The sequence below is a fragment of the Dinoponera quadriceps genome, unplaced genomic scaffold (assembly GCF_001313825.1).
Source record: "Dinoponera quadriceps isolate SergipeBrazil2010 unplaced genomic scaffold, ASM131382v1 scaffold1527, whole genome shotgun sequence".
Lineage (NCBI taxonomy): Eukaryota > Metazoa > Arthropoda > Insecta > Hymenoptera > Formicidae > Dinoponera > Dinoponera quadriceps.
The window spans coordinates 329,908-357,065 of NW_014555734.1; the positions used below are offsets into that span (position 1 = coordinate 329,908).

Consider the following 27,158-nt stretch of genomic DNA (forward strand, 5'->3'; position numbering starts at 1 on the left):
TCTACTTAAAAATATACCAAAAATTAGCAATAGGTAATTATTGATAATGCAGGTGACTGGATTATTAGTTTAGACTAAATTATTAGTAATAAAACATCAGGGTTGTTTTCAAGTATATGTATATATTTTTTTTCAATTCGTTACAATAAATAGTTTTCGAGTTATGTCAAACGCTCATAATGTGATAAAGTTGTTTCTAACCTTTAACGTCACTTTGTGATGCATGATAGAACGAATATCACTCTTATACATTTCTCTCTCGTACATACTTTAGACACATTTTCGGCTTTAGCATTCCTTCTCCATATCTATATACTGAAAGGTTATTTATGTCAATGGGTATATGTAACACGAATTATAGATTTTCAGCGCTGACTATTGAACTATGAGTGTGTTCGAGAATTCGCGCCGATCAATGCTAACTAATCAATCTGTCTTTGTCGTATATTTAATGAGGGATAAAGATAAAATTACGCGTTAGCGCAGATAGCATACCACCCGAACCTACATAACATACTAGAAGGATCCCTGGGAGCGTGGTCCGTAAATAGGCCTCTAAGAGAAAGGCCATGTCTATGTAGTATCTCGCTCTCTGTTTTACTAACATGCTATATAGTCCATATAGGCTAAAGCCAGCGGCACGCGATGCTTGTTTTCATGCTGGATTGCTTGCTAGATGGAAATTTTGCGTTTGATTGGTGTATTATTATTCATTTTTGGAAATGCACCAATCAGAACGCAGTATTTCTATCCAGCAAGCAATCCAACACAATACAAGCATTGTATGCCGCTCGCTTAAGATAAGACAAAGACAAGGATACTACTTAGATACTGCTTCTCTCGGCACGGGGTCATCTGGCAGAAACAAAGGCAGTGTTTATTCCAGTTTGTTATACAGTTCAACGGCGTTGATAGTGAATTGTGGAACACAGCTTTAACTCGTCAGTTCCCAAATAAATTGAAACCACAAATTTCTGTTTCCTCTTAGAAAATCTCATGTTTTGGAACCTAAGGAAACCAAATTTATAGGTTTTGAGAATTTATTTATTTATTTATTTATTTATTTATTTATTTTTTCGCTTTTATTCAGTGTTGACAACTTGTTTTAGAGTCACTAGTATCTAAACTGAACATTTAAAGCTATATTATAGGTTAGCAGTGTTATTTCGATGGTTTATAAATATTGTGCCACTTGGAGGGTGCATTGGGAATTGACGGGTTAATAATGAAATGGGTGTATCTTGATTGACCACATTGCGATTGATCATCACCAACCACAGCCGGCTGGTAACTTGGTGTTTTTCTAGTGTCGGCCAATCAGTGTAATCAGTGTAATAAAGACGTGGTCAATCGAGTCCCACCTGCATGGTTAGAATGAGAGAAGTATATTTCATCTCACTCTAACTTATTACATCAGTTTAGCAGTGCAGCTAAAAAGAACAGATTATTATAAACGTGAGCGTTCATTGCATCCAAATCGAACACACTAGTAGGCTGTGAAATACGTCAAAGCCCGTACTAAATTTTACGAAATTTGAATTTAGTTAAATTTACACTGATTTGCCAAATTCATTTCAATCTCGATTCCCAATCTGTAGTTGATACGGGCTTAACGCATGCGCACAAGCAATCGGTAAACCGTTTAGATCCTCCTCATATTGACGAACCCTTTTCGGGTCTATGACACGTTGGTCCGTGTCGGTATCATTAGCAGGCAGCGCTGCGATATCCTCTGCCACTCTTTCGTTGGTTTCGGCGGTGGTGAGAGTCGTCTGGCACAGCAGGTGCTGTATAGAACGTCGTCCTCTGACATTTCAACGTCTGTCGATATCACCATTTGTCCACTATTGTTGAATTGTTTAATTTACAAAAGCTCTTGTTCAGGTGTTGTGAGTAGCCGGGATGTTGTCTTGGGTGCAGGAGACAATGAAAATGAATCCGTTCGCGTCGCCTTTCACGACCGCCAAATGTCAAGGCTTGAACGACGGCAGTGTGCGACCGCTCGTACCGCACCGGAACATCGCGGCCGCCTCCATCGAGGAAGGTGGTCAGTAAGCGGCTTGCAAACAGAATAGCGCTGGCGAATAGTGAATTCATTGGAATTGTGACCGCGAGTGAAACGAGCGATCGAGTGATTTCCGGCGTCGCAAACTCACGAGAGGTTATACGTAGTCTCGTGCAGTTTCCCGGTTGTAAAAGAGGCTTTTGTTTGTTCATATCAGCAACTGTTCACTCCTATGTATTAATATAACAAGTCTCATTTATATATTGACATGCCAACCTTTATCTGCATCTTTTTCGCCATTGTATTACATAACCCGAAATATGATTGAACATGACATAAAGTACTGTCAACGTTTCGATTCAATCTCGATCGCTTGTTAAATGTTTTCGCGACGTAACTGTGATTCTCGAGGATGGTAGATTTAATATTTGTAGATTACTAAACATTTTGTTTTGTTTTTTTTTTATCTCTTGTTACAGGAGATTTGTCACATGATTAATATGATGTATTAATTATGTAACTTTGGAAGAAAGAAAGAGATAATCATATGCTTGTCACGTGTCGCAGCGATGACACATCTCAAATTTCGAATGAACACGAATTCAATCGTGAATGATTTACATTTTTGTCGAATCTAAATTCATTAAATATTATGCAATTTATCCGATGATGTCTCGTCATGTCAAAGTTTTGCGACACAGACTTAATCCGCGGATTTGAATGGATACATGCACGCCATAAGATTGCATAAGGCGCGGCCATCTTGTCGTAGATATACGGGCAATTCATCCTTGAATAAGGCTAAAGTAAAAATAATACTGCCTGTTAGAGCCGTTAAGGCCTATGCACAATGAAAGCCACGGGCAACGGGAACAAAAAGTAACAATAAATTTCTAAGTCTTCTGTCGGAAATAATGTTATATATTGATACATAGTTTCTGATAGGGTGGACATCTATTGTCTGTATTATTCTCTGTTGTCTGTGGTTTTTACTGTGTATACGCCTTTACTTCTCCATATATGTCGACCGTGACCGAGAAACAGCAGTAGCAAAGTCGTCGCGTGCGCGCAAGATGTTTTTTTTTTTTTTAGATCAAGTAGAACAAGATGTGGCAACAGAGTCTACTTGAAATTTGAACTCATGCCAAGGAGAAGTACTTTGCGCACACGGATCAATCAACTGATCGAATGATGCCTTTGAGACATCAATGTACAATTACAAATTTATATCTTCGCTTTTTAAGAACTTGGAGCTGTGATACACAGAGAAAATGCAAGCAAGCAGCAACACTTAAGAATGAGACTTAAGCAATAAACGAGTTAGCTAGTCGGGATTTCAATTTGATACTTTTACGTTCTCAAAATTAATTTGCTTACCGTTTAAATTTCACTGCTTACATTTTTCTATGTGCCATTCGCTTAAATTTCCTGAAGTGTTAAGATCGTTTCATACGAATTTTAGATCAATCTTTAACCCAGGAGTGGGCGCATGATTTTCTGGAAAATAAAACAACTGCTGTTTATGACTGAGATTCTCGAATAATATTGGAGGCAAATTTACTGAAAACCAGTGATGTACTAGTGAGAGACATCTCTCCACTAAGACATGCATAACATCTATGTAGCCAAGCGAAGCTCTGTGAAATTCAGATGACTTCGGAAAGTGAGTCGAGCGGCTGAGCGATATTTAAAGTACGAAAAAGTGAGCTTCCTTCACAAGTTTCAGTACAGTCAGCGACAGTGATCACACTTTAGACATTTAATGATTGCCCTTCTGTGTGGAGAGACTCTGCCGCTGTCAACCTGAGCCTCACAGAACTTCCTTTGACTACATGGACATGTTACGCATATATTAGTAGGGGGATGTCCTTTGCCAGTGTATCACTGCTATACAGCATTTTGATAAAATTTGCTGCTAATCTGCCGGCTAACATTTTGCTTATTGAGGACCGCCGGAAATGTCACGCTATTCTAAGAAAATGAGAAAAGAGACAAGTATCAAGGCTCTCTTTCCGAAATATTCAATTACTAAAAGACATTCTCCTGTAAAAGAATTTTTCACAGCTATCATAATGCATAGCTTTTGCTGAATTATAATGTCTCTTAGTAAAAAAGAGATATATATATATTTTTATACAGCAATCATTTTGTATATTTGCAGATAGTTGCGAGTTTGGATCTAATCACTATTTCTTGCTATGCGGTCTCGGAGGCATTTTGTCATGCGGTATCACTCATACCATGATCACTCCCTTAGATTTAGTTAAATGTCGAATCCAAGTGGACTCCAAAAAATATAAATCGGTGTTCCAAGGATTTCGTGTAATTATCTCCATTATTCTTTATGCTCCTACGTTCAATGTTTATTCGTCGAGTATACTTATCGTTGGTCCTCACTCTAGGTCACGCACGCCGAAGACGGCACTCGTGGATTGGTAAGAGGCTGGGCACCCACTTTCTTTGGCTATTCCGTTCAAGGAATGTTCAAATTCGGGCTCTATGAAGTTTTCAAAGTTTACTACTCGGCGTTAGCCGGCGAAGAGCTATCTTACGAATACAGAACTACTCTATACTTGATATCGTCGGCCTCCGCGGAATTCTTCGCGGATATCGGTCTAGCACCGTTTGAAGCTGCCAAGGTAACGAATTCTTTGTTATTGAAGTTTATTTCTAAAACATCTACCCAATTACACAAACTCACTCTATTTTCCCGAAAAATAGTAGAAAATCTTTTCTTAAAACAACTTTATTCCACACATTTTCTACTTATCTGTTCATAAAAGATCATTTTGCTAATTATAGGGAAAACCGGACCTAGTTGTCATACTTTTAATATATTTATTAAAAGAAAAAGTTGTATGCAATATCTCTATATATATATATATATAACATCATTAATAAAAAAACAGAAATCATTTCTTTTGGAAGTTAATATATAAATTTTTCTAGATTGAATGGTATATATTTATGTTATAGGTCAGGATACAAACTATGCCAGGATATGCCAACACTCTGCGAGAGGCATTGCCAAAAATGTACGCAGATGAGGGTTTAACAGGATTCTACAAAGGTTTGGTGCCGCTCTGGTTGCGCCAAATTCCGTACACGATGATGAAGTTCGCCTGCTTCGAGCGCACGGTCGAGCTTCTGTATAAACATGTAGTACCTAAACCTAGGCAAGAATGCAGTAAAGCCGAACAATTGGTGGTCACTTTCGCGGCCGGGTATATCGCTGGTGTGTTCTGTGCCATCGTGTCTCACCCCGCCGATTCTGTAAGCTTTTGTTCACTTATATACATCTACCATTAGATCGAATTCTTTGTTTGAAATTTATACATTGTATGCGCGCTCGTGTTTGCAGAATGATTTGGACATGTTTTCTTCTACGTACTTCGGAAAGCAGTCAATGTCCAATGAGAAAAGATATTTTTAAGTATTCTCATAAAATTAAAATTTTTCATAAAATAGATTTATCGGATATATTTTGAAATGCATTGAAAAAGTGGTCAAACGTTCTGCAAACGAGTATGCTTTACGTAATCAATTTTCGAACTATTTTGCGAATTAGTACTTTTTTCTCTTGTAATTTCCATTCTTGCTTTGTTTTTTCTCCTTTTGACAAGCCTTTATTGTTTCATTTTCTCTTTTTTCTCTCTTCAATCCCATTATATTTGTTCTTGTATTTTATTGCTATTTCACACAAACTTCTCGCGCAGGTAGTGTCCAAGTTGAATCAAGAAAAAGGTTCGTCGGCAGGCGAGGTTCTGAAGAAGCTCGGCTTCGCTGGCGTATGGAAGGGTTTAGGACCGAGGATCGTTATGATCGGTACCCTAACCGCGGCGCAATGGTTCATTTACGATGCCGTGAAAGTCTGGCTTCGTATGCCTCGTCCACCACCACCAGAAATGCCCGAATCCCTCAAGAAGAAGTACGGCGTGGCATAAATGCGACGCGGCTCTTACTTCGTCGAGTTTGTTCCATCGATCAGATCTTTATCGCTCGATTAGAAAAGAAATGTATAAAAAGTAATTTTAATTACCTCCATGTCGCATGTTCACATCGTTAAATGATGTCCCGCAACTTCTTTTTTTTTTTGAGTATTTATTCCGCAACATATATGATACACACCATCAGTGAAGGGCAACACTGCCGCAGAATTAGAAAACAAAAAAGAAACTATTGTGTCTTACGAATAGGCGTATAGAGATGTTACAGGATCTATAATTCAAAGACACAATAAAACTAAAACTTAATTCAGCGATGACAGTTATCTAGGATAATCTGTTACCTTGTACATAGGGTAATCGCTGTAAATAAACAGATCGATTGCTCGATTACGCTATTTGTTGTAATTCTTAATATCTCTCTCTCTCCTTACATTAACATTTTTTTATAACTATACAGTGTAAGTACATCACAATGTGGCGATCGAATCGATCGAACTTAAGTAAACTCAATTAATACCTATAATGTAACAATGTTTATATAATCATTATTATATTATAGATGATATTGAGTTGAGTCGTAAATAACATTTTTCCTATTATTCGCACTGCAATACAAGTTGTACATTTTATTTTACAATACAGTCTGAATATTTTGTCCGATGCAGTCTGGAATATATAACCGATAACTCAATGAGAGAACTTATTTTTGATTAGTTCCCAATGGGAACCAAACTATTTTGAAAGTATATTCATTTGCATATGGTTTTTCCAATTAAATTAGATGCATCAAATGATTATGATTGCAAATCACTACTCATGAGTACACTTACGCGGTATTACAGAAGTCGAAGTAATAGTATAAGAGACATCTGATCGCAGAAGTGTAGCAGAAAATTCAGGGAAAATAAATATTTTCATATATCAAATAAAAATATAGTAAAAGTACGATAAAATATTTATACCTTACACTGTCATTTGACTCTTGTCACAACTGATTATCATGCAAAATCATAAATAGTAGCTTACAACCGTGCCCAATTGCGCTTATAACTTCAACGAAAAGGAAAAAAATGCATAAGATAGAAAACCGCATAAGTAGTTCTAATTATAATGGCTCTTGCTAGAATGATTTTGATCTTATGTATATAGATGTAAAGTTGAAAATAGTATAAATTCTTAATCTAAAGGATGATAAGTCGTATATGACCGACTCTAAGATTCATAAATGCATGTCCATATTTCAGGGGATGAAAACACTAAAATAAATAAAAAAGTCACAAATATATATTCTACATACTTTAGTTTTCAATTTATAGATGATTAAAGAAAATGTTCCAAGTGCCTGCCTCGGATGTCAACACATGCCACTGTACGCCTTAATACATCTTGATCTTATCTAATGTTTACAAACAATATCCAACAATACGAATCAAGCAGAATTTCAGGTAGTCAGCATCTTATTCTCGCGAATTCATTACTATTCTAAAAGCGACAAAATGATAATGTATTACTTATACTTATGCTGAAATGTATTTGGTTATGTTTAAGTTATTAGCATCGATACATTTGATATATGGACGTGCTAATAAAAATGAACGTGAAGCATGTCGGTTGTACCAATAACACTTTCCGCAACACAGTATTACGGATCGTTTTCTTCCATTGATAGATGGCTTTGAGAAAATGGTACGTTTAAGTGGTAAGCACGACCACGAAGAGTGCCTATGAGGATCGAAGAGGAACGAAGTTGCTGCATATCCAGCGATAAGCGACAAAGAGAATAGTTGCGGTTCATAATGTTTCTTAATCCAGTATAGCGAAACAGCAGCTTTATCCATATCATCTGTAATGTGTACAAGACCTTTAAGAAGCAGATTACATTTTAAGAAGAACATTTAGCAAATGGTTCCTGAGATAACATGTTAAAAACCCTGCTTTCTTATGTTTCAAACATTTTCTTTAATCATCTATAACTCGAAAACTAAAATATATATGTAGGACATATGTTTATATGACGTTTTTTTTACTTATTTTAATATGTAGGTTCATTCCCTGCAATATGGACATGCATTTATGAATCACCCTATATAGTACACCGATCTGTCCGAATGAAAGTTCATTATACAATAATTTAATGAGTTTTATTTTGGTTTGTATATTTTTGGTTATGTTTAAGTTATTAGCATCAATCAGAATGAATTTTTCGGAAAGACGTTTAAGACACATGCAATGTTATATGAATTTAGAGAAGAAGATAATATGATTACGGTAACAAATAATATTTATATATACGGCAGCGTATTATACGGTATTATATGGCAGTGAAGCTACAAATGTTAGAAAATATCAGCGATAGTTAAACAAATTTAAGAACGGGATATTTCAATCTCGATGAGTCTTGCTTTGGATGACCTGGTTTAAAAGATGGTGATATTGACGCAATAATGAATACCAATCCGAAAACTTATTATATTAGAATCATGAAGAAAGAACCCCGCACTAATTTTATGTGAAACTGAGTCCCGATTAAATCAGCTGATTTTCACATATATTGTAACTTATGATCTGCTGAACAAAGGATGTAACAAGTTAAAAGTTAGATAATGGACAGTTATTGGCTTGCAGCCAGTCAAATAAAAAATTCGAGTTTTACGATTATTGTTTGAGAATACTGGAGTATATCGAAAATCTCATAAGAAAACCATTATTTTTATTGACTCCAGAAGAAATTCCAGATATACTTTACATGTGAATTCACATATGATCATATCATATATGATTTCATGTATAATTATGCACGATCATATGCAGGGTGGCTTCACGTAAAGTATTACAACCTAAAAACTCTAAAAATATTTGCCATATCAAAAAGTTGTTTATGAGAAAGTTTCATGTATTCGAGGGATCTTTCCAATTATGTAAACTAAAATTCTCCTCTACTCCCTTTTAAAGGGAAGAGAGGGGTAAACTTCAAATGAAACCTTCTATAAAATGTTACATATTTGGATTCTACGGGAAAAAATAAGTAAACTTTATCTGGAACATTTTTTTGAAAAATGTTTCTATGAAAAGTTATAAACCTTTAAATATTTCTCACATTTAGTGGTAATTTTTTCAGAGGTCTGTTTCTGTTATGAGACTTAGAATATGAGGTATGGCATAAACACACGTAGTACACGTGTCTCACCTGCGATGAAAGAAGACTTAAAAGGAATAATACGTGAAGTTTACGCTAACGTGACCTCAGAAATATTGTTTAGAGTTAGACAAAATTTTGTAAAAAGAATTAATAAGTGTTTAAATGTGAATGGTCAACCGTTCGAATATTTAATACACTGTCGTAATACTTTACGTGGGCCATCCTGTATAATACAATCGAAGATATGAATTTATGTATAAGACAAAACTTTATATGATGTTTTGTGCGATATCCCTGCTTTTGACATAACTTAGGACCAACAAGGACGTAGTAAAGGATTGATCTCGCGCGCACGCACGCATGCGCACACACACACACACGACAGAGAGGATTTGGAATCATTAAATAATGTGGGAATGATAAACTATGAAATCCTTTTCTCTGCTATAACACACGCACGCGGACAAACTCTCTATCATGTCCATAACGTTAGTCCTGGGTTATGCCAAGAATAAAGATTAAATATCCTATAATCAAATATTGTCTTTTAGTCGTAAGTTTGTATCTTCAATAGTATTATATATATTATATAATCATATATAATTAGATTAGGAGTCATAGACGATTATATGAATCCACATATGAAGCATGTATGAAATTTCTCGAGGGATCAATAAAAATTACGATTTTCCTATGAAATTTTCGATATATTCCAATGTTCTCAAACAATACTCGCAGATCCCGTTTTTCGTGTTTGACTGGCTGTAGGCCAATTATTGCTCATTATTTAGTTTTGAATCTATTGTATCTTTTGTTCAGTAGGTCATAAGCTACAATATATATGAAAAGTAACTGATTTAACTGGAATCTAATTTAGTATAAGATTAATACGAGGTTCTTGGGAGTCTCTAAATTAACTTAAGAAAGCCTTTCAAGACTCCAGAGTATTCAGCAAAAAACTCCGCGTTGACATTAGCGAGATACAGTTCAGAACGACAAAAGGATGAATTGATAGAATGCATTCAGCAGACGCTACAAATGCTTCGAAGCATTTCTTCTTCATCTATCTTTTGGGCCCAAATGAAGGAAAAAAAAGAAGGAGAAACGCTTCGAAGCATTTGTAGTGTTCTCTGGATCGCATTTATACGTGAAGAGTAGCATGGTAATAACAAAATTTTGTGTTACGTGCCATTTCCCTATTATTTGCTTAATTGTGTAGGTGTGATTTATGATATATTTATTAAATCTGTAAAAATGGACGAAAATCAAGATTAGCATGAAATATTATGCGTAGGAACATATTTTCTACTTCTTTCAACAACTGTGTGTGTTTTCTTACATGAATAGGACCTTATTTCATGTGCCTTTTACAACTATTTATTGACTGTCAAGAGGGAAAGGGAGAGTTTTCGTCCATTTTCATAAATATCTTCAAGCGATCTCAAGTGTTGTTTTATCCAAATATCTATTTGCAAATAGCACGCAATGTTTCTCAACGTGTTATTTATCGCTTATAGTGTCACGAATTCAATATGGCCGCAGCGACCACTCTGAAGTCTTAAAAGTTAATATAAAGAAATTTACTTATTACTCAACCAACATAATGATAATGTGTATTAATTCGTAGAGAAGTTCATAAATTGTGAAGTACATTTGTATCACTTTGTTTCCAAAACAGTCTCTAAATATTAAAATATATGTAGAACGTGCAACAATTAGCGACTTTTTCTTGCGATCGCTTAAAGTCAAAAACGAAATTGCGAAAAATTGATTCTAAATTTATGAAAGAAGTCATCGTTAATTAAAATCGCAAATTGTATGACACATTCTAGATAATATAAAGCTACGATTTTTCGCAATATATTGCGAAAACTTTTTGGCATCGATTGAAAATATCTCGTCTCTTATCAACATCAAAAAATATAAGTATCTTATAGAGATATAAGGAGGAGTAACAACAGCGCAAAATACAACAACTATACATTCCTTTCCACCTATTGTACGCATAACATGAATATCAAAAATACGGCTTGCACGTGATATAATAGATAACAGATATTCTTGGTTATCTCGCGGCGACCTCATTCTGGAAATGAACGACGGCGTCTTGCACGGTAGCGAAAATCTTAAATGATATCGCGCCGTACACGTATGTATCGCACTTCTTTATCATTTCGAAAACAGGACTGAGACAATTGACGAAGTAGAACTCAATGTTCACCTGCTTGAACTCTTCCACAATCACATGCAACACGTGAACGCTACTGGGATCGATGTAACTCAACGCACTCATGTCCATGATGATGCACCGCAATTCTTTTCTGTCATCGGTGCTTTTGTCGTCCAAGAAACGGCCTTCCTCTACTAACTTCTTTCTACGTTTGATCACTTCTTGCGGACATATGGCCACTAGCTTGTACACGACAGATTTGAAGTGGCTATTGTTGGCGAAGTTCAGAGTGCCGCTGTAGCGAAATATTTTGATCCCGTGGATTTCTTCCGCCTGGAAAAAAGAAGGAAGTTGAGTAAAGGAAAAATAGAACATATATACACAAATTAAGTTTCAAAGTGTACCCAATCTTTTTCAAATGCCGAAATGCGGTCAATCTCAATGTTGAGTCTCTCATCAATCTCTTCTGTTGAAATTTGTGAATTATTTCCTACTAAATTGCGCAGAATGTTATCATGTCAAAAAGTCGGCCAGAACATGGCTGGTCGTCAAGGTAAAAATCATCAAGGTGAAAATCAAAATTGATCCTAAATATATCTGATTTCAGACAACTTGTATGGCCATTTTCAACAATTCGAAATTTTGTATACTGTTTGTAAAATGAAAGACCTAATCTACAAGTATGTGACGGTTGGCACATCTTGTGTTAGATATTTTGTAAAGTAGTAGAATTTAAAAAAAACTATCATATGTTGATATTTATTTGACCTTGGGATGACCTTGAGAAACGTTGTCAAGACGTTTTCAAAACTTTAGCTAGTATACAAATCTTTTTTCGACAAGAACTATCAAAATTATGAATTTTCAAAGCTTCAATATCGCAGCAGGGTGATTAGCATCACCCAAATGTGTACCACGCGGAGGTAGCCTGGTCAAATTTAAATTTCTTGCGTGTGTGCGTGCGTGCATGCGTGTACCTATATTCCATCAACCCCTGTTGTTTTTCGAAATATTTCTTGCCGTCGTTTTGTTGTTCTCAAACTCAGCGCAATTTGCAGAAGTTGATTATCTGATACGGTTCAAAAGTTAATACAATGTAAAATTTGAAATTCCTAAAAGCCGCTTCCTTCAGCTGGTTGTGCTGTGCAATACAGCGATCTGACGATATTTTGCCATTAGGAAGTCTTTGTATTCTTCCGGCACAATCTGGCACAACTTTCAAAATTTCGAAAAGGCTTAGCTGTCTTAGCCGTCGTTCATTCGTTTGTTAAAAAGTCACAAGAGTCAGAAGTCACTAACAAGTTTGAAATATACCGGTTATTCTAGTTATTGACGCCTAAATCTTTCACCTTACTAAATTGATGAGTCTATTTTACACTAAAATAAAAATTTTTGAGAATATTAGCAAAGTATATAGTATGCTGATCCCTATACAAGATTTGGAATCTAAATTTTGAAATTATTCCAGCTCTCTTTGAGTCTCGCTTTCTCGTCGGTGCTTCAGTTGTGAACTTGCCCCGAGGGACTTGGGATTTTCGAACTGTTGCAATTTTTCTTACTACAAAAGAAGTGACAGGGGCCCCCTGGAAGCTCTTATCTGGGAGCTTCATTTGTAGGAACAGGTTCAACAATTCTAATATCACAAAGCTTTGATTGCAAATATATATCTAAATATGTATTTAGTTTAATTAATAAATAGAACATACATTTCCGACAGTGTATATATTTAGAAGTACACAATATCGAAAGTATACAGACTATTTATGAAACTTTTTTATTAATAATTTTTTAATAAACAATGATCAAAACGGTTAAAATCTTTTGAATATTACTCAGGGCGATAACAACATATATCAGGTTAAGCTTTTCAGAAACGAGTCCGGTAATATGAATATTTACCAAATTAATGAAAAAACATTTTTTTTTAAATTAACCATTATTAGATAATTCCGAAAGAGAGCGTTCTATTAAACAACGTAGACAGATCAATCAAAATATTTTTATCTTTAAAGATATACGTCGTATCCTCTTAAGTGTCGGCCCACAATAGGTATTTTAAGCCTTAAGAAATTGACTAATTACAGTTAATTATTCTTTTCACATTCGGCTGTATTGGTCAATTTCTTAAGGCTTAACTTATCTATTGTGGACCGACACTAAAGATACGCTAGGACTTAAATGTTAGAATGTACAGGATAATAATGTTTAGAATATACAGGATGTCCCAGAATAAGGAAAACATCCAAATATTTTATTTCTATACCTTCAAAAGAAATGTTTCAGACGAAAGTTGTAAGGTTTCAAAGGGCACATAATATCGTGACTTTGAATTATCATTAGATAGCGTTTTTCAGGGTCATTTTAAGATCAATTTCACTTTCTTATATAAAATCATATAGTTTTTTAACACAAATCGGTTCCTTCATTCATTTTGCATATAAAAGTATTAGAATAAAATCATGGAAAAGTAAATACTTTTCGAGATTTTACTTTTTATTCTGATATTTTTTAATATACAGGGTAAGGCACCTAACTACCTTAAAAAACATATAAATTATACGTTGTGTGAGAAATTGTTATATACAAAAGTTGCATGATTTCAAGGGGGTTATCACATAGTGTATACATTTTTGTTATAAATGGAGGCGTTTGGGAAATTTCAAGGTCAACTTCGTTTTTTTGGAATGGAATGTTATATTTTTTGTGCGATCGTTGGGAAGTATGTTTAATTTTGCGTTTAAATGTATTACCATCAATTAATCTAATAGATAAGAAGGTATTTAAGGGAACAAAAAGTAAGAAAAAGTTGGAGATTTAATATCTTTGTTGAACGTAATAAGATAAATAAGCCGATTAATCAACAATAACTAATCTTACTTTCATTAGTAATGGTACAGTTATCATTTCCTTAAGTTGGGTGCTCGAATTGATGTCCATTAACATTAATACAATGATATAATCTATTGCTCAATGACAAAACAACATGCTGAACGGGGTGGCCATAAAAATTCTCTACCACGACCTAACCATCGATTTGGAAATTGTCTATGCAATGCTTCTCTTGACTCTCGTGTGTAATGTGCAGGACAACCATCATGCTGGTACATGGTAACATTTCTAAACGAATATTTAGTGGCATATTCTCTAATAACGTTGGAAAGATCTCCGTTACTAAAGTTGCGTATTTTTTTTCCGTTAATCATCTGTCAATAAAGCATGGTCTAATTATTTGTTTGCCAAATATGCCACACGTTAATGCTCTATCGCCAGTGGTGTTTCCTAAGTAATGTTTATCAGCATAAGCCATTCTCATTGATCAATGGTAAACATTACTTAGAAAACACCGCTGGCTTATTCATTTTATTACATTCAACCAAAGTATATTCACCTTTCAATAACATCATTTTAATATTTTTTCTACTATATGAAAAAAAATCTATTACTGATATCAATTAATGCACATTGGGACCATGTACTTGTAAAATGAATTTTTTTCAGGTTTTCCTATGTTTGCTTACAGCGATCGATTTTCTATCTGTCATTCTACGTACAAAAGTGTTAAGGTAATGTTATAAAAAAGTAGATACTTTATGAGATATATTTCAGATTTTATGCTAAAAAGTATCAGAATAAAAAGTAAAATATCGAAAAGTATTCACTTCTCAAGGATTTTACCCTAGTATTTTTATATATAGAACGAACACAAGTCGATTTGTGTTAAAAAAAAATTACATATCATTAAAAAAAATAAAGTTGATTTTGAAATGACCTCGAAAAGTACAACCCAAGAGCAATTCAAGTTTATAATATTGTGTCCCTCTCGAAGCGCTACAACTTTCGTCTGAAACATTTTTATTTTGAAAACGTAGGAAAAAAGATATTTATTTATGTTCTCTTTAGGCTGGGACATCCTGTATATTCAACGTATTTTTATCGCTAAAAACTTACCGCTTTATATCTGTCTAAGTCCAGGTATAGATCTGTATGCGGTATGTGGCCCAGCAGACACGTGTAAGATCGAATAGTTTGCAGTAAAATAATAATGAGCGAAACGAGTAATCCGGCTAATAATCCGATATCGATGTTAACCAATGTCACTACCAAGAACGTCACTATCCAAATCAAGGCATCGGTTTTGTTCAGCTTCCAGAATTTCACAAGTTGCTTGGCTTGCATGAACATTCCCTTCAATGCTACCTGCAAAAGGAGAAAACCATCGTTTTGCAAGTTTTACGCTTTCTCACGATCGCCGGTGGTTTCATTGTTAATTCGATACGCACAACTATTATGGAGGCCAGCACGCATCTCGGTAGAAGTTCGAAGAACGGCCCGATCCACAGGAGTATAACAAGTAATAATAAGCAGGACACGACGCTTGCTATCTGCGTACGTCCTCCGACAGCTTGTTGGATGAGCGATCTGCTTAGAGAGGCTGAAATCGGCATACACGAGAAAAAAGAGCCCACCACGTTACTGACGCCCTGAAACAATAGAAATTCACCAGTTAACTTCAGTTGGAAAGTTGGGAGATAAATATTTCTGAAGTTGATGTCTCACCATCGCAAGAAATTCTTGATTCGTATTTATCTCATAGCTGAGCTTCTGCGCGAATATCAGTGCCATTGACACAGTGATAGTGTACGAAACTACGGTTATTGCGATACTGTCCACTGCTACCAGAGGCAATAATTCCATATTCGGCACTTCTAATTTAGGAAGTCTGTCAAAAGACCATAAAAATGTGATGTGAATTTTGAATTTCTGATGTCTAAGCTTGAAAAAATGTTACACACCCTGTAGGAATAGGTCCGACAATTTTAATATTGTAAAGCTCTGATAAATTGCAATATCTCGAGACTAATGTTCCACCGACAACTGCGATGAGCTCGATCGGTATTGGTATGCTACATTTCTTACTTATCCGTGGCTAATGGAATGCGAAAATTAAGTGATAACTTCAAACGTTAAATTACAACGTTGCTTACCTTTAGAAACTCATTATTGATAACAAGGATAATAATTGATATGATTGATACTATTACAGCAGCTATATTTGCATCCTTCGCTTCTTTGAATATGTCTATAACAGTCTGAAATGAAGAATTCAGCAATAAGATAATAATGCTGGTACTGTAAAGTGCAAACAAAATCTTTACTCACAAAAATTAACTGAAAATACCCCTTCTTCTTCGGCAGTTTAAGACCAAGAAGATCTTTGATCTGAGATATTAAGACATAAACTGCAGCTCCAGTCGTAAAGCTATTCACTAAAGTTTCGCTAAGCAGTGTTGCCACAATGCCTAATTGGAATGTATACATTATTATCTATAAGGGTAAGAAAGATTTTCATTTTCTATTGTTCTCGATTTTTTTTCCCTATAAGCTTTAAAAAGTGATACGCAATACTAACCTGGAATATCCCGACCATCAACGTTACCGCCGTTGCTACTTGCATTGGCGCGTACATATTCGTGACATCCTCGAGATTTCCAGAAGCTGCATTTGAGATATTTGCAGATACGTATTCCGTAGGCGGTGTCGAATAAGACGTTACTACTTTGCCGGTCATTAAGCAAACCACAGCAAAGGTTCCTGATGGATGCCAAGAATGTTTGATTGTTCAAGCTTGTCGAATAAGTTCATATTTAAGGTGTATTATTTCTAATAATTCTGTAACGGAAGTAGCATTTCACTATCTTTACATTGTTTACACCAGATAATGTATTCACTTACGTGTTAAAAACTATAAAGTATTCCTGGCATCCCATAACTTACAATTATAATTTTTATGGTAAATGATCTAAGCAACTTGATATTAAATTACTAAAATTATAGGGAACTTATATCATTAATATAAAGATGAAGAATATGGATTGTGAAATATCTTACATAAGTGTGTTTCCTCTAATTTATTCTCAGTATATTTTCAAAAATTGTACATCTCATCATATTACTTCATATTGTATATATATACTCACCTATGGATATATGCTTAGATGTGCCAAAGAAAAAATATATCAAGACAGGAAAGAAAGCCATATATATGCCGACTACTGGAGGTAAATTTCCCAGAAGTGCATAAGCCATGCCTTGTGGTATATGCATAATTCCCACAGTTAAACCAGAGATTATGTCAGGTAGTATGTTTTCCTTCCAATTGTATGAGTTTAGCCATTTTATTGCTGGCACAACAGATGTTACACAAAACTGCCAATTTTTTGATCTGATGTTGTTTACTGTACTTTGTATTACTGCAAAAAGATTATTCACATTGTAGAATTTGTATGTGTCAAATAGTACTAAAGCAGCAATGTATTGTTTCTCCTTATAACTTACAGGATGATTTTGGTTTCTCATAACGATAATTTTGATTCAATGCTTCATGTTCATAGAGAGGCCTCTCCAGATGTATCTGCAGTAACCTGTTATGCTTCTCCATACTTGGAACAATCATCAAATATTACATATAAGAAATATCTATCCAGTGAACAGAATGTCAAAAAATGACACATAAGACAACCTTAAAATATTTTTCAGTTCTTTAAGAAACGTCTTTAAGAAAGAAGTTTCTGAAAAAGCTTTTAAGGATATCTTAAAGTTTATGCGCCAATTTTGGACATTCTGCTTACTAGGTGTAAATTTGTTTGCCTTCTACCTTACCTAGATTATCTTGTACAAAAAATCAATATTATATATATACAGTTCTGATATTATATAACTTTGATTCCAATTAATTAAAGTGCTTCTAGGACCCAATGTATTTTCCACTGTAAGATTATGTAAGGAAAATTGCATGATACGAATCATTCTTTGTTCATTACTCAATTATATAACATGTTATACAGATAAAATTGTCGATTGTTATTTCTATGTGAAATTTATGTTATTTATGTAAAATTTATGATACTTTAATAATTAACATGCATGTATGTAAATAAAATATGAAGAGAATTCACATACTTATGCATATTATAGATTATATTAGAACTTGTGCATATTATAATATAACGTGTTCATATAATAAGTATTATTCAATCTTCACGCTCTATTTGTTTCGAAGTGATGTATAATTAAAAAAAAGTTGAATTTATAAATTTTTCTATATTATTGCTGTTACTCTGTATTTATTAGAGAGTGAACTTACACGTTTATATTAAAATCCGTCCCGTAGATCTTTCTTGTCTATCTCTTACTGATAATCAAACAGTAATAAAATTTTCGATAGCACGTGACGAATAATCATCGATGCTCACGAGTCGTGAGCATCGATTACAAACACATGTAAGAATTTACATTTCCCAACTTAACCTAACCTAACATCTACCTTCAGTTATATTACAGACACTTTTCAATCAGTATTCAACTGTATTTTTTTTCTTTCTAATTTATTTTTTTTTTATTTATATTTGAGGAATGACAGAAGCTAAAGCCAAAATCCAAGAAGCGTTTAACGTTTTATCGCAGGAGACAAAAGGTTTGTTATTTAATTCTACAACGTATACTAACCTCATTGGACAACATTGCAAAATGCTCTGCACAATTTAAGATTTCTGCTAAGGAACAGAAAACGGTCTTAAAAATTATTCCTGAAAAAAAGTTAAAAACATTATTGTCATATGAATATAGATAAAATTAATAATAGTAATAATCAATTATATACAAATATTAAGAAACTATATATATATATATATATATTCTGATGGAAATATGCTGAAAACTCCTGAATTCCCCATCAATTAACCTTATTTTATTATCATCCCAACCATGTATGCAGTTTTTCAATTAAATTCAATAAATTTCAACAGTATACTTTCCTTATATTCGAATATTGATATACTATGAACTTGATGAACAATGAGATAAAAGTTACTGAAAAATTATTGAAATGTATAATATAATAATAAATATTTCAAAATAAGTCGTAATTTTCATCATGAAATTCAATGTAATGCTGTAAAATATAATGAAAATTATAAATTTGAGAAGTGATAAGTTATAGATCTGAGAAGAGATAGAAGAATTTTTGAAATATTCGATCTCATGAAATTTATTGAATTAAATAGAAACCTGCTTATATTAATGAGATGGAATCAATTGAGAGAATATTTTAACACAATATTACCATCAGAATATACAAATATATATATAAATATAAATGTATAAATACATATATATGTATATACAGGATGAGGCACCTAACTTGACTAATTTATAAATTATACGTTATACGAAATTGTTATATACAAAAGTTGTATGACTTTGAGGAGGTCATCACATAGTGTATACATTTTTTTTTATAAGTGCAGACATTTGGGAGATTTCAAGATCAACTTTTTTAAATGGAATGTTTAATTTTGCGTTTAAATATAATTATCATTAATTGGCCTAAAAGATAATGAGATATTTGAGGAAACAAAGAGTAACAAAAGGTTGGAGATTTAATATCTTGATTGAATGTCCTACACATTATATACGAGAATCAAGAGAAGCATTGCATAAACAATTTCCAAATCGATAGATAGGTCGTGGTGGAGAATTGTATGGTGATGTATGGCTACCCCGTTCACTAGATCTAACGCCATTGAATTATGGAATATGTTGAATTGTGGAATATATTGAAAGATACAATGTTTCGTAAGCCACCAATAACGATAGAGAGTATGAAAGATCGAATTCTCGAAACGTGCAATAGACTTAGTTCAGAAACAATTCAGAATTTTATTTCGTCATTAATCAATAGATTATATCATTGTATTAATGTTAACGGACATTAATTCGAGCACCTAATTTAAGGAAATGATAACTGTATTATTATTAATTAAAATAAGATTACCCAGACAGCACAAATGTCCAAAATCGGGACATGAGACGTCTTTTAGACGTTTCGAGGTCGTTTTTAAGATGTTTTTAAGACGTCTTATATCTCGATTTTGAACATTGTGTTGGGTAGTTATTATTGATTAACCGCTGGCTTATTCATTCTTATTACATTCAACCACGATGTTAAATCTTCAATTTCTTGTTATTCTTTGTTTCCTTGAATATCTCGTTATCTATTAGTCCGATTAATGGTAATACATTTAAACGCAAAATAAATATACTTCCCAATGATAGCGCAAATAATATAATTCCATTTTAAAAAACGAAGTTGACCTTGAAATCTGCGAAGCGCCTCCACTTAAAAAAAAATGTATACACTATGTGATGACCCCTTGAAGTCAGGCAACTTTTGAATATATATATAAATAATTATTATAGATTCATGCGAAAAATATTTGTTACGAATATAAAATGGAATCGTACTTTAATCTTAATTATTTTGTGACATCAGTTGATTTATTTACAAAAAAGCTAAGATGTATATAGTCACACTAATAGTATGTTTATATAATTTCCCCACGTTCATATAATTTTATTATAATCTGTATAATTTTTTACTTTATAGAATTATATTTGCAAAGAGAAATTGCAGAAATAAATCACATAATTACACCGCTGATTTTCTACCGAGAATTTGTCTCGAAGAATATACCATTAGTGATACGAGGAGCAGTAAAATATTGGCCTGCTGTAAGCAAATGGTCCATACCATATCTTCGTGAGACATTTGGCGACGAGGAGATTTCGGTCGCTGTAACACCAAATGGCTATGCAGACGCGATAGTCAAGGCAGACAACGCGGTGGAAGAATTTTTCGTGATGCCCGAGGAACGCAATCTGACGATGTCAAAGTTTCTCGATGGATTAGAGTATCCACGGGAGGACAGTATATTTTACATACAGAAACAGAATTCAAATTTTATAAGCAGCTTTCGCAAATTGTGGTCGGACGCGGAAATCGAGATATTGTGGGCTAACGAAGCGTTTGGAAAGCAACCAGATGCCGTAAACTTCTGGATGGGAGATGAAAGAGCTGTGACTTCCAGTAAACTTTTATTTTGACAACACATTGAGATTATCCTAGTTTCTTTTAGATCTCATCATGTTAAAAGATCATACGTACGATCATTGTTTCGCGTGGATTTTACACTTATACAATCTGAGAAGGATCATTGATGTATACACATAAATATTACTATAAACATAATTTTAATAGAGGCATCTATGTGATTAATTTTAAAGATCAATAAAACGTATCCAACCATTTGTGTTACTAATTTTTGCAGTGCACAAAGATCCTTATGAAAATATATATTGTGTCGTGACTGGTAAAAAAAACTTCATTTTACATCCTCCCACGGATTTGCCATGGATTCCGTATAAAAATTATCCATCTGCTGTTTATAAAGAACATGAACCTGGAAAATGGACGATCGAATCGACAGTCAACGAAACACTTGAACAAGTCGCAAATTTGTCCACATTGACACCATGGATATGTATAGATCCCTTAAAGCCAGATTATGAAAAGTTCAGTCCACATTCTGCTTCTCAGATAATACTCTTGTTCAAGAACTCGCAAAATAAATTAATCTCATCTCGTTTATAGATATCCAAAGTATGGTAATGCACATACTCTAAGAGTCACACTGAATGCAGGAGACGCGCTGTATTTACCCTCTCTATGGTTTCATCATGTAACGCAGTCCCACGCCTGCATATCCATCAATTATTGGTATGACATGGAATTCGATATTAAATATGCATACTTTAAAACACTTGAAATATTGTGCAAATAAACGAATAAGTAGTTTAAGGCACGCTTGAAACGTTTCTTGTATATAAATGGTGTTATTTTATTTTAAATTAGCATTTTCAGTGTACGCAGAAATAAAGAAATTTGTAATTATATATGTGTATACATACATATATACATATTATGTATGTATTTACTTGTATATATATATATACTATTGGCATACATATTCCATAATGTCAATCTAATTAAGAAGTAATCGTATTTTTGAAACGCCTATGTGTGTGTGTGTATGTGTGTATGTGTATATATATATATATATATACACATACTCTTTAGCTAATATACTTTCGACAAGTCCATTAAATTAAATGCACATCTGTGTACGGTTACGCCAATGAATAATACAAAGAGGTGTGCTGAGCGCGCACGCAAGATACATGTATTATTTTCCACAGAGGTGATCTTCCACTGGAACAATTGTAATGGCTTTCATGAAACCATAAAGAAACTACACGAGAATATAAGTCAGGCCGTGTCGTCGTTATTCCCGGTGAGTATACGCGCGTTATGATAGTTCCGTTTTGTATTGTATGTGGTATGCTGAGTCTCATACATCTTTCGGTTCTCCAAATACTTCCGGTAATTATTTTCGCGTTTTCGTCGCTGCTCCTCCGCTTGCTGTCGCAATTTCTCAGGGTTCATGTGCGTGGTTACCATATGCCTCGTCAGCGAACTCATGAACTTGTATGTGATTCCGCATACATCGCAGGAGAGTATTTCTTCGTTTTCTCCTTGTTGCTGTGTTGTAAAAGAAAGAAACTTTATTAATGAGGCCTAAAAATAATTTATGCACAACCACGCGAAACAAAGTGAAACAGGCAAGCGAATGCACGAAGAAAAAAGGAAAGTATCATCGAGCGAATTGAAAATGATTATACTTACTTGCTGATGAACCATCATATGTCTCTGCAGATTGTTCAAACGGTTAAACTCACGGCCGCACACCTCACAATCGAATTTCTTGTCGGGATCATGATACTTCTTGTGCATACTCAGATCAGTCACATGCGAGAACGACTTCTGACATATATCACATGTGTGTACGCGTTGCTCGCTAGGCATGTGCGACTCTTCGTGTTTCGTTAGACTGGCCTTCTCCATGAATCGGCGGCCACAATAGATGCAGGGAAGCGGTCGTTGCTGAAGAACGGCTGCGGAAGGCTGCGAATTGTGAAGATTCAAATGACGACGTAGCGCTGTGGACGTGGGAAAGTTTTTGTGGCATTCCAAGCATTGGAAAGGTCGGTCGCCGGTATGAGTTTTCCTATGGCGAGCTAGAGATGTCTGATCGGGATATCTGAATAAATATAAAATCTTAATGTATCTTATCATATACTCATAGAATGTGATTATTAAAGCATCTTCACGTTTAATAGTAGTGAATTCCCGCTGAGGAAAACTAAATTGTTAAAACTAAACAAATTACATAAACAAATTATGCATAAAAGAGAGAATGGGAAGAAAATCAACGCAATAAAAACGCCAATTTGATAAATAATATGAACAAAGAAATAATGTATAAACTGGAGATAAAATAAGAAATAATTAGAATGATAAAATCAACGAGAGCAGCGATGAAAAACAAATTTAAATTACCTCTTGGGACACAAATCGCAAGGAAAATTTCTTGTAGTTATATCTTCTTCACGAGCATGTTTCAGCCGATTGTGTCTAAGTAACTGGAAAGACGTTTTGAAGCTCTTATTACAGATGTCGCATTTTAAATTGTCTGTTGTTGGTATAATGACTTGGGTTCTCTTTTGTCCATTCTCATCCTCTGATATTATCAACGAGATAGTTACAGTATCGTCATTGTCGATATCCAGCAGCGGCGACGCTGCTATTGCAGTATTAGACATCTGAAAAGATCACAAACATACTAGAGTATTACGTCAAGTCTTCGATATATTAAACTTATTAATATGTAATAATACCTGTTTATTGGAAGATTTTGTATCTAAATCAGGCAAAATAAAAGAATCGTCTTCTATCGTTTTATTATTTTGCTCAGATTTCGATTGCAATTCTTTACTGGTCACTTGATCGTCGTTATTTTCTGCGATCGCGTAATTCCCGTCGTCAGTCAAATACACCGGTTGCAAAGCTCCGTTGTCGTCTTTGAAGTACAGCTGTCCGTCTTCGTCCTCATGTAGAAATATCTGATCCTAAAATTATGAAACATCAATAATATATTTGCTAATAAAATCTGCAGAGGTACAATTAGCTTCTTCATTATAGATTTTATACTTGAGAATTATCCTCCTCTTGGTTTTGATTGGATTCGTTATTTGAAGTTTCCCATATCTGTTCATCCTGTTCAATCGCAGCATTATCGTACTGATATTGCTCATTATCGTCAACAGCTTGTGCTACATACAGTGTCTCCATGTTATCTCCCTCATAATAGATAGTACCCTCAACTGGTATGGTATTCTCGTCAAGTCGTTCCATCTAAAATAATTGTTAATGATATAAAAACATTACCAATATCTTGTGATCAATATACCAACCTTGATATACTGAGCATCACTGAGCTTCTCCTGTTGCTTCATAGAGGAATCTTGTTTCTTTGTCCCAAGTACAGTGTATAACAAATTGTTTTCTACATTCTTCACTATCTCGTGAGTGCTACTATTGTCTTCGATATTATTTACATTACTTCCAATGCCACTATCCATTTTTAGCTTGTCAGATTTTGCCATGGAATCCATATGAGTCCTTATATCTAATCTGTTTGATTGCAGCGACATAGTGACGCTTTGATTATTTACATGTTTCTTATCACTTTTGGAGATAACCTGTGCCTGTATTTCAGTATTATCCAACTCCTCCATACGCTCTAGATCTTCATCTTGCCAGTCCTCATCTACATCATATTTTATAACTTGCTTCTTGTTACTGCTGTTCTGTGTGCTGTTGTTCTTGATTACCTCCTCTGTTACAGATGGTGAAATAAACATTGAATTCTCTTCATCAAAGCCATAGATCTCGGTATTCTTGTCATTTGCTTCCTTATGTATTTCATTCATCTCCTTTACAACTATTCCATTCTTCTTCATACTTGATGTCTTATCCTTTGACAAAGATACATCATCATCTGCAGGAATTTCATCGCATTCTTCAATCTCTTCGATTATCTCTATGATTTCCTCTATTTCTGTCTCTTCAACATCCTCTGTCACTTCTGACTCCAATATGATATCCTGCTCCGAAACACCATCTTTCAATACTTCCATGACATTCTTGCCACCCACAATATCCAGAGTTTCTAATATCTCTGAAGGTATATCCATCTTCAAAGAGCATGCACACCCTTATACCTGAAATATAAACATATAGTTAAATAAAACGCTAGTATGAGTCAGTTAACGAGCGTTGCAATCAGGAACAGGATATTACGACGCGAGAAAAACTAACGAGTTTATCGTTTACGATGCCGCGATTATACACAAACTGCTGACCGGTGCGGAATAACGCGCAAACGAGACGGCGTGCGTCCTACATAATATCTGATGGATATTACGTACTGGGACATTTCGATTTGCCATACACGCCACTGCAATTGGCGCGCGCGCGCGAGAGAGAGAGAGAGAGAGACGCGCCAGATACCTCTCAGAAGCGAACTAACGCGAGATGTTGACCTGCGATTCTCCGCGCATCATGTTAAAATACTGGCGATGTCGAGCGTACGTTCGACCGATTCCATCACGACTCACGAACTTCGTCTGCTAGTCGAAACGCACGAAATTACATTTTGACATTTTGCGCAACGTAACCATTCTCGCGCGCGGTATACTCACCGGTCGGTACGAAAATGCCGTGAATTTATCAACGGACAGCAAAATGGCCAACGGGAGGATGAGCGGAGTTATCGTCACGCGGAACACGACGCGCAGAGTCCGCGGGGAAAGCACGGAGGGAAGCCGTCACGCGTAAGGTATCAATTATTGTTGATCAATCGTTGTACCTGCTGCTCGTGACAATGTAAATGGCGCACCGAAACGAGCTCGTTGATGCTCGGTCGATACGCCGCCGTTTTAGATTTCGCCTTCTCGCCGTCTTCTTTCGTCGTTCGGCCGAGTGACGCCAGGCCCTATGCTTGGAAACGGAATTTATCTTTTCAATCATCGCCCGTGAAAATAGGTCTGTTCGTTTTCGCTGCACCGCTGAACTAGTGAAATAAGTTGAAGTGAGAAAACATATACTTGTCTCGCTTCAACTTATTGCACTAGTTCAGCGGTGCAGCGAAAACGAACAGACCTAATGAGAGATGCTAGGGAATAATGCAAGCAACGCATGATAGCCAATCAATAGCCCGCTTATCAGGAAGCTAGGGATATGCGGCTAAATCCGATTGGTTGTCACGTTCCGTGTTTTCTTTCCGTGCTTAAGTGTCGGTTCATAATAGGTATTTTAAGCCTCAAGAAATAGACCAATCATAGTCAAATGTAAAGAAAATAATTAATAATAATTAACTAGAATTGATCAATTTCTTAAGGCTTAAATTACCTATTGTAGACCGACGCTTATAGTTGAAATTACATATACCATAATTTGCAATACTGTAGCGATTAGCGAAACGCTATCCGAGTCGGGTCGAGTCAGCAAATCTAAAACGCCAGTAAGTTACGGCCTACATAAATTGGTCTTATGACTTCTGCCCATAGAACGTGGCAATACTTGTCGCGCGGCGGAAATTAGCACGGTAGCCAATCAACATGCCGTTTTTTGGTATAATAACATGTATGTTATATCATTATATATATATCATCATATCATATATATATATATATCCATATATATATCCATATATCCATATATATATATATAATCCGATAACATCATATCATATATATTATATATATCAGCAGGATGGAAATGCTTCCGCCGACCACTGTATTACGGGACGTTGTGACCGGATGTCACTAGCTAAGTGAAAACATCGACGTTTAATCATCCAGGCCCCGTCGAAATATATCCCTTGTTCCCTCTATTCTTATATCTCTATGAAGGAAACACTTACTCTTTAAACAGATAATATGAAATCTATTTGTAATATCAAAGAAAATTACCAAAGCGGCTAATGATAACCAAATTAACAAAAAATACGGATTCATACATACTATAAGAACAAAAAATAAAACTAAATAAAAAAAAATAATGTGATGGACTTGATATCAATTAACGCGTGTAGGAAA

At 34.8% G+C, this 27,158-nt stretch overlaps 4 protein-coding genes across 14 annotated transcripts; 2 read left to right on the plus strand and 2 right to left on the minus strand.

Moving 5' to 3' along the window:
- The first annotated feature begins 1,675 nt into the window (after window positions 1–1,675).
- LOC106745287 (phosphate carrier protein, mitochondrial) lies at window positions 1,676–6,342 on the plus strand. Of its 5 annotated transcripts, none has more exons than XM_014620758.1 (6): window positions 1,676–1,784; window positions 1,885–2,047; window positions 4,167–4,327; window positions 4,408–4,644; window positions 4,982–5,278; window positions 5,722–6,342. In XM_014620758.1, the coding sequence occupies exons 2-6, from the start codon at window positions 1,903–1,905 to the stop codon at window positions 5,947–5,949; spliced, it is 1,068 nt and encodes a 355-aa protein (XP_014476244.1). In that variant the 5' UTR covers window positions 1,676–1,784; window positions 1,885–1,902; the 3' UTR covers window positions 5,950–6,342. The 5 variants fall into 5 exon arrangements, with proteins under 5 accessions (XP_014476244.1, XP_014476245.1, XP_014476246.1 ...); XM_014620759.1 differs by having other exon boundaries at window positions 1,704–1,798; XM_014620760.1 differs by having other exon boundaries at window positions 1,735–1,819.
- On the minus strand, window positions 6,090–18,839 carry LOC106745286 (solute carrier family 26 member 10). 2 transcript variants are annotated; one of them, XM_014620755.1, is made up of 11 exons: window positions 18,768–18,839; window positions 17,598–17,701; window positions 17,240–17,512; window positions 16,672–16,853; window positions 16,422–16,586; window positions 16,247–16,351; window positions 16,055–16,188; window positions 15,819–15,981; window positions 15,542–15,742; window positions 15,210–15,458; window positions 6,090–11,594 (listed from the first exon to the last, which is right to left on the minus strand). In XM_014620755.1, the coding sequence occupies exons 1-11, from the start codon at window positions 18,770–18,772 to the stop codon at window positions 11,157–11,159; spliced, it is 2,019 nt and encodes a 672-aa protein (XP_014476241.1). In that variant the 5' UTR covers window positions 18,773–18,839; the 3' UTR covers window positions 6,090–11,156. The 2 variants fall into 2 exon arrangements, with proteins under 2 accessions (XP_014476241.1, XP_014476242.1); XM_014620756.1 differs by lacking the exon at window positions 18,768–18,839 and adding an exon at window positions 18,406–18,491.
- On the plus strand, window positions 18,575–22,441 carry LOC106745288 (jmjC domain-containing protein 7). 2 transcript variants are annotated; one of them, XM_014620764.1, is made up of 5 exons: window positions 18,575–18,735; window positions 20,707–21,186; window positions 21,428–21,671; window positions 21,751–21,876; window positions 22,356–22,441. In XM_014620764.1, coding segments are annotated over exons 1-5 (912 nt in total). In that variant the 5' UTR covers window positions 18,575–18,674; the 3' UTR covers window positions 22,357–22,441. The 2 variants fall into 2 exon arrangements, with proteins under 2 accessions (XP_014476250.1, XP_014476249.1); XM_014620763.1 differs by lacking the exon at window positions 22,356–22,441 and having other exon boundaries at window positions 21,751–22,227.
- Window positions 22,315–26,065, minus strand: LOC106745285 (zinc finger Y-chromosomal protein 1). 5 transcript variants are annotated; one of them, XM_014620750.1, is made up of 7 exons: window positions 25,928–26,065; window positions 24,471–25,280; window positions 24,208–24,411; window positions 23,895–24,125; window positions 23,557–23,819; window positions 22,843–23,257; window positions 22,426–22,698 (listed from the first exon to the last, which is right to left on the minus strand). In XM_014620750.1, exons 2-7 carry the CDS (start codon window positions 25,251–25,253, stop codon window positions 22,426–22,428), a joined length of 2,169 nt encoding a protein of 722 aa, XP_014476236.1. In that variant the 5' UTR covers window positions 25,254–25,280; window positions 25,928–26,065. The 5 variants fall into 5 exon arrangements, with proteins under 5 accessions (XP_014476240.1, XP_014476236.1, XP_014476237.1 ...); XM_014620751.1 differs by lacking the exon at window positions 25,928–26,065 and adding an exon at window positions 25,761–25,921; XM_014620752.1 differs by lacking the exon at window positions 25,928–26,065 and adding an exon at window positions 25,570–25,747.
- Between the last annotated feature and the right edge of the window lie 1,093 nt (window positions 26,066–27,158).

Excerpts from the sequence above, each read along its gene's own strand:
- LOC106745286 (XM_014620755.1), bottom strand. Across the intron at positions 16,352-16,421 it reads GGTATTTTCAGTTAATTTTT|ACTGTTATAGACATATTCAA; the intron begins GTGAGTAAAGAT and ends TCTTCATTTCAG. Across the intron at positions 15,982-16,054 it reads GTCGGACCTATTCCTACAGG|ACTTCCTAAATTAGAAGTGC; the intron begins GTGTGTAACATT and ends GTCTTTTGACAG.
- LOC106745285 (XM_014620754.1), bottom strand. The coding sequence starts at position 25,253 with ATGGATATACCTTCAGAGATATTAGAAACTCTGGATATTGTGGGTGGC. Across the intron at positions 23,258-23,556 it reads TGCGATTTGTGTCCCAAGAG|ATATCCCGATCAGACATCTC; the intron begins GTAATTTAAATT and ends ATATTTATTCAG. Across the intron at positions 22,699-22,842 it reads ATATGATGGTTCATCAGCAA|CAACAAGGAGAAAACGAAGA; the intron begins GTAAGTATAATC and ends TTTACAACACAG.
- LOC106745288 (XM_014620763.1), top strand. The coding sequence starts at position 18,675 with ATGACAGAAGCTAAAGCCAAAATCCAAGAAGCGTTTAACGTTTTATCG. Across the intron at positions 18,736-20,706 it reads TTTATCGCAGGAGACAAAAG|AATTATATTTGCAAAGAGAA; the intron begins GTTTGTTATTTA and ends TTTACTTTATAG. Across the intron at positions 21,187-21,427 it reads TGAAAGAGCTGTGACTTCCA|TGCACAAAGATCCTTATGAA; the intron begins GTAAACTTTTAT and ends TAATTTTTGCAG.
- LOC106745287 (XM_014620758.1), top strand. The coding sequence starts at position 1,903 with ATGTTGTCTTGGGTGCAGGAGACAATGAAAATGAATCCGTTCGCGTCG. Across the intron at positions 4,328-4,407 it reads CGGTGTTCCAAGGATTTCGT|GTCACGCACGCCGAAGACGG; the intron begins GTAATTATCTCC and ends TCCTCACTCTAG. Across the intron at positions 4,645-4,981 it reads CACCGTTTGAAGCTGCCAAG|GTCAGGATACAAACTATGCC; the intron begins GTAACGAATTCT and ends TTTATGTTATAG.